The 17,756-nt window shown below is 36.9% G+C and overlaps 1 protein-coding gene across 5 annotated transcripts in view; it reads left to right on the plus strand.

Moving 5' to 3' along the window:
* The first annotated feature begins 932 nt into the window (after positions 1 to 932).
* The window catches only part of NBEA (neurobeachin), a 747,382-nt gene continuing 730,558 nt past the window's right edge, over positions 933 to 17,756 (plus strand). For 2 of the 5 annotated variants that reach the window (XM_054528904.2, XM_054528905.2), the window contains exon 1: positions 933 to 1,303. In XM_054528904.2, coding sequence (XP_054384879.2) covers positions 1,010 to 1,303 — 294 coding nt within the window. In that variant the 5' untranslated portion in view covers positions 933 to 1,009. The remainder of the gene's footprint in view (positions 1,304 to 17,756) is intronic. The other 3 variants (XM_054528908.2, XM_054528906.2, XM_054528903.2) reach the window with 3 other exon arrangements.

A 17,756-nucleotide genomic window follows, 5' to 3' on the forward strand; every position in this document is an offset into this window, starting at 1 on the left:
TTTTCTTTGGGAAATTCTAGGGAGGGCAGGCGGACAGGACTGCGAGGAAGGGCGAAGAGGGGCAGAAAGAGGTCGTCTGCCACTCCCCTACCTTACAAGGCACGTGGCACTGGCAGTAGCAGCAGCTGGATGCAACAACGGAGATGAGGAACCTCCTCCCAGCAAGAGGATATTGAGAGAAGGAGGAGGTGGCAGCGAAGGCAAGACATGCACACTGTGTCCTTCCCCACAGGGAGAATCCGCCCTCAAGGGAAAAACCACAAGGAAGCCACTACCCGCCCCGCCTCTGCCAGCTTGCCCCAGTGTCTGGCAGCAGTCCCCATGCACCTGCTCACCTGTCTATCCGTTCGGGGTGGTTGGGGGAGGGACGAGGGGTGTCGGGGTGGGTGGGTGGGAAGAGAAGGAGGGCAGGGCAAAAGAGGGGGTGCACCGAGGGCTCCGCCCCCCCGAGGCTGTGCGCAGGCGCAGTGGCTGCTACCGCAGGCAGGGGGCGGCAACATGGCGGAGTGAGCGGCGGCGTCGGGGCTTCACAACAACAGTGGCGACCGTAGCAGCGGCGGCAGCGGCGTCAATAGCATCGGCCATAGCCGGAGCTTCAGCACCGGCCAGCGTCGTGGCCAGCTGCTCGCGTCCTAGGGCTTCTCGGAGCGGCTGCAGCATCTCCGCGGGGGGCGGGCCGGGCCGGACGGACCGGGAGAGGGAGAGAGCAGAGGCAGCGGCGGCGGCAGCGGCAGCGGCACACCTGCTGGGCGGGCACGGCCGCTTGCCTGGCAGCGGTTAGCGGTACCGCCACCGCCGAGAATAAGCCTGCGGATCCCCCGCCGCCTCCGCGGGGGAGAGCGCCGGAGCGGGCCGGGCTGAGGCGCAGGCGGGGAGCGGGCCCGGCGCCGCGGCGCTGGTGGATGCTGGGGCTCCGAGGCGACGGCCGGGGGGCGGGGGCCGAGGCAGGTATAACGGTACCGGCGGCGGCAGCGCCGCTGCTCTTCCCTTCTCCTCAGGAGGGGGGCCAATGGCGAGCGAGAAGCCGGGCCCGGGCCCGGGGCTCGAGCCTCAGCCCGTGGGGCTCATTGCCGTCGGGGCCGCTGGCGGAGGCGGCGGGGGCAGCGGTGGTGGCGGCACCGGGGGCAGCGGGATGGGGGAGCTAAGGGGGGCGTCCGGCTCCGGCTCCGTGATGCTCCCCGCGGGGATGATTAACCCTTCGGTGCCGATCCGCAACATCCGGATGAAATTCGCAGTGTTGATTGGACTCATACAGGTCGGAGAGGTCAGCAACAGGGACATCGTGGAGACGGTGCTCAACCTGGTAAGGAAAAGGCGTGCTCTCAGTCTGCTTCCCCAGTCCCCACATACACGGTCCCCAGCGCCTTTCGCTCCCACCCTCCACCCCCAGGGTCACACGCGCCGCGCGTCCCGGGGAGCACAGAGCGTTCAGCCGGTATTGCCCAGCGGGTGACCTGCCTGCGCGTTGCTAGAGCCACGCCACCTCCCTACTCTCCTCTTTCTGGTCCTCTCCTGCCACCTGAGCGCAGTGCCCAACTTAACGCCGCTTCTTACCACTTTTTAGGACCACGAGTAAACCAGTACCCGCGGTGAAGGTTTTGGGTCGACTTTAGAGTTTAGTTAGGAGGTGAGGAGGCCTCGTGTTCTCTGGGGTTCTTTTTCTCACACTCTTAATTGTCCGTGGTGTCGCTCTCCGAGGATGACAGCCTTGCCCCTGGAGCCTAGATTCCCCCGTGTTGCTGAAATGTGAGAAGCGCATTAGCTTCCAACTTGAGCAGCTGGGGTGTGATGTTTTCGAAGGAGACAGAAAATGATGCAGTTTTGCATCTGTCTTTAAATATTCCAAGGCCATGATGGAGAGTGTTGTGTCTGTATCCATCCCCCTCCGTCTCTGAAGCAGCCGTCCCTTCTTTGTAATATTGCCCTGAATATACTGATCTCTTAGTCATTTTTTGTGCACACAAGGTGTGTGAGGACACCAAATCATACAGGTTGATTTCTGTGGTTACTTTCAGTAGTGTGGCATGTGGGTAAAGACTAAAGGAAAGGTTTTAAACGCAGCGGTAGGTTTTGGTTCCTTTCATGGTAAGAAAGAGTTACTGCAGAAGTGTGTATGACTTAATGTTTTGCGCTATCTACAGAGAGGCTCAGAAGCGTTTAAGATGTCAAGGAAAGAAATGGAAAGAAATAAGGAGAGGAGAATCATACATTGAGGATAATTAACAGTAGTTCATATTTAGTGCTTTGTAAATGGAGGTTTTTTTTTTTTTTTTAATGCAGCCAAGCTTTTTAAACAGTTTTCTCTGCAATAGATCTAGTCTTTGACATACTGTAAGGTTGGGCTTTGGGAGGCAAGACATAAATCGAGAGCGATCAGTTGAGTATTGTATTTGGTGTGGAGTCACAGGAATGTAACAATATGCTCACAGGGGTACTTCGTTAACACCCATGCAGTCATTTTTCAGCTAAGCAATTATTTTTACTTACTCTGTTGGAAAACTGAGAGAAAGCTGCAGCTACATCAGTGGTGTCCTGAGACATGCATTAGATAATGTCTACGGTTTATGAACCTCATAAATGCACAGAAAAGTTGAAGCTGTTTTTTTCCTTTTGCTAGTGTGTCAGGTCAAAGGTGATTATCTGTCTTTGTTATATTCATTGCTGTTTAAAACAAAACACCTCTTTTTACTTTCGTGTACCTTTCAAATAAATCATCATGAAAAGTCAGTGTAAGTTTGAGGGAATGTCACTAAGTTGATATAACCAAGTTCTTTTCAGAACACTACTAGAAATAAGGTTTTCTTGAATTTTAATTTTAACTAGCTGCAAATAAGAGATCAGTACTTGCCATTTCTTTTTAAAAGAAGATAAATGAAATCTCAAACTGTTAGTATGTTAGCAGGTAACTGTATTTCTGTAATTTAAAGGAACACATTTTTAGTTGCAGTTTTGATCTAACCAATATCATTTATACGTTAGATTATATTAGGCTATTTTAGTAAGTATTCCTATGCTTACTTAATACATTTTAACCTGGTAAGAGGCAGTAGAGCTTTCACAACCTGGAAACTGATTTGAATGTATAACCAGTTTGGACTCTGCAGCAGTAGCAATGTATGCTGAATCAGTTCTTAACAGATGGGGTTTTTTAGATATATGGTAGACTAAGAAAGGAAGTGAAATGTTTCTCTTGAGATAAAAAAGAAATTTAACTCTTCAGAGCAATGAAAATCTGACATGAAGTTTCAGTATGCAGACGTTATTTTAGAGAATTTTACCATTAAGCTTAGAGTCACTAGAAATAAAGTAATACTGAGATAGTATATCCTGAAATCCACTTAAGACTTTGTAACTGCAATGATATTTGGAATTTAAAGAGTTAGGTTTAAAATTTCTTTGTATATATTCAAAGAATGCAATAGATTTTTAAATAGAAACTTTTGGAGAAAAGAATAAATGACAAAAGGAGCTGTTTATTAGTACTAAGTTGTTAATTATATTAATTGTGGAATATAAATTAGTCATTTGAAGTGTAATTTTCTTGAACTGTAGATTTAGAGCTTTATTGTCCAATACACTCATGAAAATGTCATATGAAAATTTAAGTGGATTCTCAAAAATATGTGGAAGTCATGGGCATTTAAAAAACTAATTATCAAACTTAATTCTATTTATTTAATAAGTAAACCAATAAAATTCATATAGGACACTCAGTGACTCGTTAGAGTTTGGAAACCTTTAATATTAAATCTAAAACGATTTTTTTAAATTTTCAGTTTTAATTTAACACATTAAATAAAAATGTAAAGTGAAATAATGAAATACCTATTACTGTGCCCTGAATGACAGAAAAGAATGGAGAACTAATGAAACTTCAAAAAAAAAGAGGAGTTTCTACCTTAAACAATACCCTTGTCTCAGTCACCTTTGTCAGTATATTTTTCTTTCTTTTTCCTGTTTATTTTTTCTTCCTATGTAAGGATACTCATAAATACTTGGTTTTTAAGTGCTATTTCTCACATGCCTTGGCCAAAGAATTAAAAGCTGGGCAGAGTGAAGTTTAAGCATGCACTAAAGTGTAGGACTTCTTCAACAGAGCAGTGGCTGTAATTTTTCTGCTTTGTTTCCCAAAGGTCTAGAGACCTATTTTTACTACTAGGTGGATTGTGGGAGTTTGGTGAAGAATCACCAATGTGATATGATATAAAATGAGTGATTTTTATTAGAGATGTATGTATTTTGTATAATGATGTTATAGTTGACTTAAAACATTGAAATATGGAATGGATAATGTTAGGAAGATAGGTAAATTAGTTTGTGAATAAAGTTACAGTCAGAGTGCATTGTCAAGGATTTTGCATTGTAGGTCTACTAATGAAAGAAACTGATCCTTAACAAAGTTTGGCTTCTGGAGGAATTATTTAAAGTGGCAATATAAGAGAATTTAACTACAGAGAAGAGATTTTGTTGATTGTTTTCAGTTGTAAAGCTGGCATACTACCTAATCTATTACTTCTTTTGTAAACACACTTAACATATGTTTATATAAGCTTTATCCATATTTGAAGTAAAAGCTATGTAAATATCATGTGTTATCGTTGCTTATAACATGGAAGTTTCTTTTATAAACATAAATTTCTAGAAAAATATGTTTATAATAGAGGATTAATATTTACTTAGTGAAAGAATTCATAATTTTTTTGCAATGGCTTTCTTATGTGTATAGTATAATTCTATGATTATAATTATGGAATTTAATTATAGACTTGAAGATTTTTTATGAATAACTGAATTCATGAAATTTTTTTCATGAAATTTTTTCATGGATTTGTAGTTTTTTTTCATGTGTTACTGTGAGTTATATCAGTGTGTCCAGTTGTAGAAAATGATATTTCCTCTGATTTTTTTTTTTACATTCTAAGTGGCATGCTGTTGGCTGAACTGGAAGCCTAACAAGATGCTTTGAGGGGATTTGTGGTTTACTAAATTTCTTTCATCTTGGCTTATGGATCATGGTATTTTGGTTAAAAGGGTAACTTTAAGGTTTTTTTTTTTTTATACTTGAATATGGCAGTAACTCTTCTTCCTTAGAGTTTTTTTAAATTTGCAGCTTGATAGTCATAATTTTCATTTTAAAGATATTTAGAATTTTACAAACAAGGTGTCTTCTGCATTTGAATTATATTTATTTAAAAAATATACAGTTGCATCTTAGAATCATGGAGGTCCTTAATACTAATAAAACCACATTTATATTAAAATAATTTCCTGCATTTTAATTTATGTTGATATGTAAGGCTTTTCGTATTAATTTGAGTTGTATTTTATTTTCATGATTGGGTATGGAAAATAAAATTCAGGATTCATATGTAAATGCTCGAGGTTTCAATATCTTGAGGAATTTTGAGATTTTCCATAGAAATATTAATTTAGTCACATAATGACACTAAGGTAGCAAATATTCTATGGTCAGTCTAAGATCAAGTTATATTAATTTTAAATAAATGTTTTGTGTATTGCTAGCTGCTTTTTGGCAAATACTATGCTGTTAATTAAAAAATATCTCAAGATTCTTTATTCTTTTGCTATACTTTTCCCAAACTGTGTGAAATAATTTATTGGGTCTAACAGACCCAGCCCCCGTTTTGTGTCACTGGTATAGCTGTATTATAAAATTCAGTCATCTGCGTTTTTTTTTGTTTGTTTTTTTGTTTTTTGTTTTTTTTACTGTATACTGAACGTATTGTTATGCATTAGTTCCAGGTTTTCCATTTCTTGTCTTTATACAATGTCAGCATATCTCTTTGGCATCACATATCACCCTGTAGCATTGCAGTTATTTGTGTGTGTTTCCCTTCCTAGGCTGTGAACTCCATGAGGGCAGGAGTTGATTTTATGTATATTTATTTTTTGTATTTCTAGGCCTTGGATAAGTTAAGTGCATTTGTAGTGTGCAGGACACTATCATTAGGCAGTAATGATTATGGTCAGTTTCTGAAGTTATATTCAACATTACGGTCCAGACTTAGGATCCTGAAATAAACTCATATATAAACTCAACTCATATAAACTTCATGTATTTCTTATTCCTCAAACTAGAAATATGTGTTCAATGTGTATGATATTACCTGACTATGTAGGCATTACTGCATATGTAGATGTTATTTTGAACTGGCATCTGTTAGTAAGTTCAAATCTGGTAAAAACTTTTCAGTAAACTTTTATGTATACTCAAATATAATCACATAACAAAAGTCATGTTGTTAACAAAGAAAATACGTAATGCATTGAAGAGAAATTATAGAAAATATTGTTAGCATTTGTCATATTGCCAAGAATAGTGGACATCTCTTGTTTTTGTGTGTCTGGCATACATTTCACCTCTTTGTAGTGGTACCTCAGTTTTCCTTTGATGACTCATTCATTCCCCATTTGTAGTTCAGCTGGTTTAGGTGGGTCTACCCCACTGCCTGCCTTAAGGGTCAGACATCTAACCTAGGTGTGGCAAGAATTGTGGTGATTGGTTCAGGGACAAACATTTAACCCAAGGGTAGCGAGCCAGAGTAGGTTCCAGGAATTGTGCTGGAAGGCTTTCTGATGGGGATGCTGAATGTGTAAATTCTTAAGAGTTGTAGGTCCCTGTCTTAGAATTTGACCAGGTGTGAAGCAAATAACCTCATGATTCTGTTGGAGAACCTAGAGTTCTTTATGTCTGTGGTGATTATCTTCTAACCATTAAATTATCTCCTTTAAAATTTACCATTGTTATTTATTTCAAATCAGTGTAAGTTGGGTTTTTTGTCACTTGTAAACAGAAGGAATCCCCAGTAACATAGACATTAGTATCTGGAAATGACACATTGTAGGAAACACACCTTAGATTTTGAAATGGAGTGGAAGGCAGTGAGAACTTTGTGGTCCTCTAGCAGTTCCTTTTTACAGAGCAGCTGTTTAAATTGTCACCTGTGTTATCTTTGTCAATGGAACTACTGAGGTTGGAATATTAGGGATGTTGGAATGTTTTGGTCACTTTTTGGGGTCTTTGATACAATGTCTTTTAAGAGAGCAGTTAACTTTGGTCCAAGTTAGCATGCTTGAAAGCAAAGCAGAAAGAAAATGTAGCCTTTCCAAGGCAGAGAGGATCTTTCTGCCTGTAGCTGCCATCCAAGATAGCAGAGAATTAGAATATTAAAGCTTTGTAGGTCATAAAGGCCTAAGTTTTTACCCCGTGCTAAAATTGCCGAGTAAAGCCAAGAGTTTAAATTAGAACCAAATAAAGTTCTGTCTGATAAGCTTCTCCCAAGCCTCTCATGCAGTATACGCCAGCCTTCTGACCGAAGTAACAGTAATACAGTTGTGAAGAGCTTTAAGATAGGATGCAACCAGGGAGCAAGTGATAGAATAGCTGTGCCTCCTCACCCAGTTTATTGTTTCACATTGCTTCAAGGAAGATCATTAAGCTGAGGGTTAAGGGGATAAGAGTACTGGGAAGGCCTATTGCTATGAGACTGAAACTTAAAAGCTGACAAGATCCTGACAGGATCTCTTGTTTTAGTTGCGAATTCAACTCCTTTGACTTAAGTAAATTGACAAAAAACTTACCAAAGTTTTAGGGAAGCCATACTTTGAGAGAAACCTCAAGCCTGGTAAACAAAGGCCTGCATTCTTTTACTTCTAAGGCAATTCTAAGCTCCAGCAGTATAGCTGCTAGAAGGAAAATCTGCATTATGGAGGATAATAAGTGAGATCTTCTGAGATAGTGGTAGTGAATGCGTTCATATTGGCCGACCCAAGGAATTCCATTAGCAAGGACAGGGAATTCTTGTTACTCTGACCAATGACATATGGTTTATGCTTTGAAATTAGTTATCATTGTGTTTCTTTAACCTTCTCCAGTCTTCTAAATGCAGTTATTGTTTCTTAATGTTCTTTTACCATTGTATATTAATTAGAAGGTATAGTTAAATTTATTACATAGCTATGTAATTGGTCAGGTTTGAGGTACCACCAAGAAGAATATTGTCATAACACAAAAATTTCAGACTTGAGGTTAGATGCAGTAATTTGACTTTGTCTTTTTTCACTCTCTGGTAAGGTGGTAAGTACACTTCCTATTGTGTCTAAGATAGCCATGTTAAACATGGGTATTTAAGTAGTTATATGTATGAAAAGAAATGAGTGTCTGAGATGGGTGGGTAGCCAAGGACTCTAATGTTATAGATTTCTGCCGGTTTTGGCTGCCTAGCATCCATTCTTTCTGCTGTTAACATTCTCGATTTTTTGATACTCTTTTAGGGAGTCATTCTTGATTTTTATGGTCTGGGGCTTCACTGGACTTTATCCTGCTTTCCTGGACCAGACAGAGAAACTGACGTCTGGCCCAACAGTAACTGGTGTTGGTTATAAAATTTAGCTGCATTTCTGAGACAGCTTGATAACTTCTTTCTGAAGAAAGAAAAAGGTGCTTTCGCTGGGGTTGCTGAAAATGTTAGAATGTAAGTCTAGAATTGATTGCAGTCTGCACCATGAAGGCAGATTCTACTTGAGAACAGAGCTGTTAGAAAGGCATCTAAAACCAAGCCATACATTGCTGATGGCAGCTTTGGATCCCCTCAAGACAGTTCCATCTCCAGATATTTCAGTGCATCATTTTGCTTTAAGCCAGTTTGAGTTGGGTTTCTATCCATTTGTGCCGCGATATTCTAAAGTAAAAAATATTTAAATACTAATGTTTAAATTAAATATTCTAATATTCTAAATTAAAAAATTTAGAATATTCTAATTTTCTAAATTAAAAATTTAGAAATATTTAATTTCTAATATTCTAAATTAAAAAATTTTAAAATACTTTAGGTATTAAATATTACAGGACGAAGCATAAGAAAAATGTTTACTTGTCAAAGGACTTGATATATTTCAAGAAAGAAGAAATATACATGGTTAATTAATATAAAAATACTCACTTTGGCTAAATAAGAACATAAGGTAACAGATAACATGAAAAGGAAGTGATTAAAAAGAAATGACCAGCTGGTCATGGTGGCTCATACCTGTAATTCCAGCACTTTGGGAGTCTGAGGTGGGAGGATTGCTTGAGCCAGGGAGTTCAAGACCAACCTAGGCAACAACCCTGGAGGTTGAGTCTGCAGTGAGCTGTGATCACGCCACTGCATTCCAGCCTGGGTGATGGAGTAAGACCCTGTCTCACAAAAAAAGAAATGATGATTGTTTGCTAGGGCAAGTTAAAATAATCTTAAATGCTCTTTCTGGGCTCGTAAACTGTTACAGCTATTCCGAGTGATGTTTTACCAATATGTATCAAGGATTTTAAAGAGGTTCCTATAATTTATTCTTAGTTCTTTAGGCCAAAGAAAAAAATACCTGCGGACAGGTATGAAAATTAAGTGTATTTTTATGATATAACATGTGGCAACAACTTAAATGTTCAGCAATAGGAAAACATTAAATATATTATTTTTACATCCATGTTATGAAATAACATACAGCTATTAAAACATTCTGTGCCTCAGTTTCTTCGTGTGTAAAATGGGATTTCAACCTTATAAAATAGATATACAGGTTGTACAGATTAAATGGGTTAATATATGTAAAGTGCTTGGTATATAGTAAACTTTAGTTAGTACTTACTATTGTTGTTTTAGTTCTTACCTTGGTCCTGAGAATCACCTGACCATAGAAAGAAGTAATGATCTAACTAAAAGTGATCTGTCCTATTTTAGCTTGGAGTACCTGAGCCTAGTGACCTGTCAGGGAGGGGACTCTTAGGTACACACAGATCATGATCTCCTGCTGAAGCACAGGACATCTGTTGTCTTGAATCCTGCATAGTCTTTATCAGTGCCTGAGGTAGTTTTTCTGATTTCTTACTTTGCATGAGGAGGGTGAGAAACTGGGGAAGGAAGAGGCAAGAGGTAACACCAGTTCCTTTGTGTGGAGTCTCTTCCATCTCTTCTCTCACAGGGCTGACTTTCACATGTTGATGTGGTAAGACATGAATGGTGATCCAAGGCAAATAGTAACTCCCTCTGGGAGTATTTGCTTAAATATTTAGAAGACTACTTGAGTAACAAGTCTAAGGGGCAAGTTAAAGGATTAAAAACTAATTTATGACTATTTTAGAAACTAACATTAGCCTATAGTTTAATAGCTCTTAACTATTTACAGTACACTTGCGGAACTGAACACAGCAGTGTTCTCTAACCCTCAGAATAATTTCCTTTTATAGATACCATTCCTGCTTTACATATGTAGAAACTAAGGCTGTAGAAAATGTGAAGTAATTAGACACGGTTATCTAGGTACCAAGTAGCACAGCTGGGACTCAGACCTTCAGGTTCCAAAGCTAGAGTTCTTTCCCATTACTAAGCAAATGTAGCTAGTACTTAGAAATTATCCCAAAGACAGCATGTATGAAGGGATGATGTTGGAAGGGGAGGGACCAGCCAGCCTCAATGAGTTGATTCTCTGGTAGGGAATGTGCCCCATAGACAACTTAGGACAGGCTATTCAGAGGAAATTAAAAATGAATGCAGGTCAATTGAATGGATTTGTACACTAAAGTGACTTAGCAAGAACTATACCATGAGTTATTAATATTTGAGTTTTGGGAAATAATTGGTTATGTGGTAAATGGCTTTGAATTTTATACATTTTCACTGGGCATAATGTGGATACTTGAGAAATTACTCTGAACCAGAATAATAGTATGCATTAATATATTATACAGAAAAAGTAAATTCGTGATTTTCTTGTTACATATTGGAGGTAATTATTTGAACCACTGTATAGACCATATTTGCTTGAATAAAACAAATGAGTTATAGAAGGAATTATACTAGCATCTGTGTAATATAATTTCTAATAATTGTGATTTTTCTTTCAGTTTATGAAGGTAGAGCAAACATTGATTAATAGCAAATTTTATGGGAGTAAAAATATCTAGATATATTTCTCTTTAGCAAATACTTTCATTTTCTGAGAGAAATAACTTGCAGCAGATTAAAAGGTGGTATATACATATTTTTATGTTATTTAATTTTTTTACATTTGGGAAGGGAATTGGCATTTATAGATTGGGTTTGGGTTCATATCTTATGTTTTTAATGTCCTCTTCCAACTCCTTTGAAATAATAACTAAACTATAACTGAGGTTAAGGGGCTTGTCCAAGATTGCAAAATTGCTTAGTAGCAGAATGAGATCCAAAGCTGGATCTTCCATATCCAAGTTTTGCTATTTAAATACACCATTACCTTTGATAATGATGATGATGACGGTGATAGAATCTTTACATGTCAGACACTGTGTTAAGCATATGACCTGTGTTATCTTATTTAATCATCTTGACCTATATTGTGAAATATTCAGTGAAATAAAGTCATTGTCTTTCTAAGCTAAGCAAGTCTGCTATCTTAAAAAGAGAAGTGTTTTCAACTCTGAATGTATAAACGATACTTGATTATAAAATGTCATAGAATTATTTCGCTTAATTTATACTAATTCTTTATAACTTGATCACCCTTTCAAAGTCCTTGAATTTAAATTAAGTATTTAATTTTTTTTAACCTTAGGAGATATGAGTTATCAGTACAAGAATGTTCCTTTTATTATAATATATTGACTGTTACTTGATAGTGGTTACATTTCTCAAGTCATCATATTCTTCCGTCTTTTGTTCTTTAGAACAGCTCATCTTTCAAGATTTAGCTCTTACCCCTACTTAAGTGACGTCTTCCCTGATATTCCCCTAAAAGCTATTCCTCCCAACCTGTGCTTTCCCATAGAATTTTATACATATTTCAGATTTAGTACCCACACGTTCTATTTTAAATTACAGTTGGCCCTCTGTATCCATGGGTTCCATATCCGTGAATTCAGTTAACTTTGGATAGAAAATACGTGAGGAAAAAATGGATGGTTGCATCCGTATTGAACATGTATAGACTTTTTAATCTTGTCATTATTCCCTAAACCAGGGGTTCCCAACCCCTGGGCCATGGACCTGTTAGGAACTGGGCCACACAGCAGAAAGTGGGCCATGGGTGAGCGAGCATTACCACCTGAGCTCTGCCTCCTGTCAGATCAGCGGTGCCATTAGATTCTCATAGGAGAGCAAACCCTATCATGAACTGCGCAAGCAAGGGATCTAGGTTGTGCGCTCCTTATGAGAATCTAATGCCTGATGATCTGAGGTGGAACAGTTTCATCCCAAAACCATCCCCCCTGAACCCCCCATTCATGGAAAAATTGTCTTCCATGAAACCGGCTCCTGGTGCCAAAAAGGTTGGGGATCACTGCCCTAAACAATATAGTATGACAACTATTTACATAGCATTTACTTTGTATTAGGTATTATCTATAGAGGAGTTAAAGTACACAGGAGGGTGTGCGTAGGTTATGTGCAAATACTATACCATTGTATACCAGGAACTTGGGAATCTATGGATTTTGGTAACCACAGGGGGCCCTGGAACCAATCCCCCAGAGATATCAAGGGACAACTGTGTTTGTTTACTTATCAGACTGCACTAGAGGCTCTGAATCTTTTGAGGATCAGCACATTATCTTACCTTGCTATTATGAGTATTTAACATAGTATCTGGCATTTTGTGGTGTTTAGTGAACTTTACCCTGAACATTTTCTCTCATCTTTGATATAGTTAGTTTGCTTGTTTCAGTCATGTCCAGCTTGGGTACAAATCTTATCTTTGCAGGCTATTCTGATTCTTTTGATTTCTACATTTGCCTCTTGCTTTAACATTTCAGTTTTTATTTTTATTTTTGAGTGGAGGATGATTGGTATACCTACATGTATACAGTTGTCCCTTGGTATCCATGGAAGATTGGTTCCAGGACCCCTCAGGATACCAAAATCCATGGATGCTCAAGTCCTTTGTATAAAACGGCATAGTATTTGCATATAACCAACGCATATCTTCCCATGTACTTCAGATCATCTCCAGATTACTTATAATACCTAATGCAGTGTAAATGCTAGGTAAATAGTTGTTCTGTTGCATTGTTGAGGGAAGTGACAAGAAAAAATGTACATGTTCAATACAGATGCAACCATCTATTTTTTAAAAGAAATATTTTCGATCCCCTATTGGTTGAATCTATGGATATAGAACTCATGGATACAGAGGGCCCACTGTAAATACACGGTGTATATTTTTAAAAAAGTTTTCTGGATATTTGAGACTGGTAAGGAGTCAGAGTGTTTTCGGATCTGGTCAGTGGACTGACTGTTTCACTTGCATAGTTGAGGAAACTGAGAACCAGGTAGGTTAAGATCCTACGGTCCTTCACAGACTAGGAATTAACACCCAGATTCCCTGACCCTTAGTCCAGTTCTTTTTTCATTTTATCTTGATGACTGTAGTTCCACTTTGCTTAAGCTCATTTTCTGCTTTATAACTTTCATATGGAAACTTCCGTTTTTACTCCAGCAGGCTCAGAATACTTAAAATGATAGTTAAATAAATTACTGAATAATCCTAATCCAGTGTGCTATTGCTAGAGTCAAGATACTTCTTGGGTACATAAAAGAGTAACATAATTCATACCTTCAAATAACTTGAAATTCAGAACAAAGAATGGAAGAATAAACAAATAAATTATAATGGATAAAAGTAATATTGTAGAGATATAAACAAAGTGCTGTGGAAACATTAATGGAACTACTAACTTTGCTTGGAGGAGTTGGGAAGGCTTCATGGGTAGATGTCTTGTGAAAGGGATCTTGAAGGACAAGTAACTGTTCCAGGATTAAAAGAGCAGGAAAAGAACAGCTTTCCACAAAGGGATAGCTTGCACAATGACAAGAGCCACGAAGGAGTGTTTTCATGGTTTTTTGCCTTAATGCTAACTATAGACTACAGTAAATTCAATCAACTTTATTTCTTTTTGTAGAAATCATTTTTTTTTTAAATTCTAGTGGTACAGTTGACCATTCATATCTTTCAGTTAGGAGGAGTTAATTACCCCTACTTGTAGGAGGGTCAGCCTTTTGTTCTGTTCAGGCCTTCAACTGATTGGTTGAATGAGGCCCATCCACATTAGGGAGGGCAATCTGTTTATACAGTATACTAATGCAAATGCTAATCTCATTCAAAAACACCCTCACAGACATTCAGAATAATATTTAATGAAATACAAGGGCATCCTCTGGCCCAGTTAAGTTGACACCTAAAATTAACCATCATAAGAGGTATGTATTTTTTCTATCAACTCTCCCTTTTATTTGACTGTTGAAAGATATATTGTTATACCCATTGCAGAAAAATTATAAATGTGTGCACATGGTAGGCATTTAATAAATATCAAATGAATGAAGTACAAAAATGAATGACTCACTGGCAAAGAAAAAAGACGACTTTAATTTTGAGTATATTATAGTTCTGAAGAGAAGGTAAAGATGAATAGATGAAAATTAACATTAACATTTGGCATTTACGTTCATTTTCAGTAGTCTTTGAGGTGAATGATGATTAACTTTTTAAGGATATTAGTGTTTTGCATTTATAAAAAAGGAAATTTATATACAAATAATTTTTTATGAGAGCAAAAAAACTATGGTTTTGAAAGTCAGTAAACTTTTTTTGTTTTTTTTTTTTGGTCATTAGGTTTATTCCCAGGCTGGCCTGATATGTTCAGATTCTTGATATCTTTATTTTTTTATAGAGGTAAAATATACATAACATATAATTTATTTCAACCCTTTTTAAAATTTTGTTTTCAATTGACACATAATTGTATGTATTTCTGGGGTCTAATATGATGTTTTGATACATGTATACATTGTGTAAAAATCAAATTGGGGTACTTAGCATGTCCATCACCTCAACTATTTATCATTTCTTCGTGATAAGAACACTCAAAATCTTCTAGTTATTTTGAAATACACAGTACAATATTGTTAATCATAGTCACCGTATATTTTAACCATTTTAAAGTGTACAGTTTGGTGGCATTAAGTGATTTCACATTGTTGTTCAACCATCATCACCATCCATGTCCAGAAATTTTTCATCTTCCCAAAATGAAATCCTGTGCCCATTAAATAGTAACTTCCATTTCTCGTCTCCCATCCTCGGGTGATCCGCCCACCTTGGCCTCCCAAAGTGTTGGGCTTACAGGCGTGAGCCACTGCACCCGGCCAAAAGTAATTTCTATAGGACTCAGATTCTTTAGTTCTGTTTCTTTAAAATCATGTGGAATATATATATATGTGTGTGTGTGTGTATATACACACACATACATGTATACACATACACGTATACACATACATGTATACACATACACGTATACACATACATGTATACACATACACGTATACACATACATGTATACACATACACGTATACACACATGTATATACATGTATATGTATATATACATACACATATACATATACATATATACATACATATACACACACATATATACATACATATATGTAAACACACACACATACACACACACACACACAGACACACATATATATACCCACCATAGTGATATTTATTTAAAAATTCATTTTTTCCCTTGCATTTGTTTTGTTCTCATAGTAGAGCTACTCTTGATTCTCTTATCTTGAAACTTCTCTGTAATGCTCCACACCTAGCCCTAACCCTGTATTTTCATAGTATTCCATTTCTTTCATCTTTATTACAAAGCTTAAAATAATTAAACTGGAAAGACAATCTTAAAAGGTGAGGGAGGTGAAGAGACTCAGCAGGCCAAACCAGAATTCTGGCACAGGAAAGGAAAGACCACAAACTCTCACACATGTATAATTTTTGTTTTGTCACCTAAAAATCGATTTGTGGACAACAAAACTAATTTGTTATGTATGATTAAGCCTGATGATTTCACTTCCTTACTGAATATTCAGCGATGATTTTATCCCAAGTCATCCTTTATCTAAAGCAAAATACTTGTAATTCATTTGTTCCTTAAGAGATTGTAAACTTGTTACATTAAACAATCTGAATTTTAAAATTAAAAAAAGATAAAGCAAAAACTTTTATTTATCTTTCATACTACCTGTCTATTTATAGGCTTCTAGAGAGCTTGACCAATATCTATTTGAACTTATTTTATATAACATACAACTTCTGAAGATAACGTGTTTTCGCTACAACTCCTTTGTTTTTGTATTTTTAAGAAACAACGTACAATTTGTTACCTTTATTATAGTCCTAGCTTATCTTAAATAACTTAATGAAGACTTATTGGTCATGGATATATTTATGCCTCTTTTGAGTCTATTTATAGCTTTATTTGTCTCTTTGTTTGCTTCTTGTTCTAAAATACTGCTTCTTTTTGTTTGTGTACAGCTATACTATCCAGTGTGGAAGCCCATTTCTTGTGGCTGGTGAGCGCTTATAATGTGGCTTTTGAGAATTGAGTGTGCTTTAAGTGTAAAATACACACGAATTTCAAAGACTTAGTTAAAAAATATATCTTATTAATAATGTTTTATATTAGTTACATGTTGTAGATATGTTGCCTTTAGGTTATTTTATTATAAATAAAACATACTTATTAAAATTCATTTTACCTGTTTATATTTCTTTTAGTGTGACTACTAAAATTTTAAAAATTATATATGTACCTCACATTATATTTCTTTTAGATAGCATTGTTCTAACTGAGGTAAGTCAGTTATTAGGTCTTATATTGGAGACTTTGGGAGACAAATTCATATTTTACATGATTTTATGAACTATAATAGTCACTTGTCCTTTATCTTTGGAGCAAAAACGATTCATTTTTATTTATAATGAAATTAGAGGATATTCATCAGTAAGAAGGGGAGGACAGATTCAGATTAAGTTGTGACTGGGGGAAGTGACAATGGGAGGAGACCCCCTAATGCCTGGTAAAGTCAGGTATTGTGGCCTAATACATAGTAAACATTTGATACATATTAATTTTTTAAAAATTGGGTCAGGATTTGAAGAAATAGTAATAGGATATTTCACACCATGAATAGAGTTATAGTTTAAATGCATAGGTATTAAGTTTAGGCCCTGGGGAGACTGGAGGTGCTTTTGGTTTTTACTGCCTGCCCTTGAGAGTAGGAGCTAGAACTCCAGACATTTGTGAAAAATGAATAAGAGAAAAGGTGGAGGAAGGGATGAGAGTAAGTAAACTCAGAGTGTTTGGAACTTATTTCTAATTTTTGCAGTCTCATAAAATTTGATTTCCAAAAATTGCAATAGTTTATCAAAGTAGAGTTAAATAAATGGCTTGCTAAAACTTAGAAGAAAATTCAAGTTGGTCTGATTCAGTTCAGTACTCTTAAGATCAGGATCACCATGAATATGGATTTTTCCTTAACTGTTTTGGTAGCAGCACTATTATGTCAAACCTTTCTTTTTCTGTAAGGATATCCTGTCCCCTCACCACCTCCTAAAGGAACTGTTTTTTCCTTTCTGCAAATCGAGTTATAGTTTTCCATTAATCTGCAATAAAAATTGAAAGTATGTTACAGAAAAAATACCTTAGAAGCCAGGTCAAATAGTATTATATGTAATAATACAGTAACTAATTATGAAGTGCTATGTTTATTTGTCATGTTTTTTAAGAGTTGAGGTTTAATGATTCATTTTTTACCAAAATGTGACTTTTCATATTGTAAGTTTCTTTAGAGTATCTATTTCTATGAATAAAATATTCTAAGGTGTGAATTTTATGTTTTTTTCGTAGGCGTTAATCTGTTCACATGCTT

The sequence above is a fragment of the Pongo abelii genome, chromosome 14 (genome assembly GCF_028885655.2).
Source record: "Pongo abelii isolate AG06213 chromosome 14, NHGRI_mPonAbe1-v2.0_pri, whole genome shotgun sequence".
Taxonomy (NCBI): Eukaryota; Metazoa; Chordata; class Mammalia; order Primates; family Hominidae; genus Pongo; species Pongo abelii.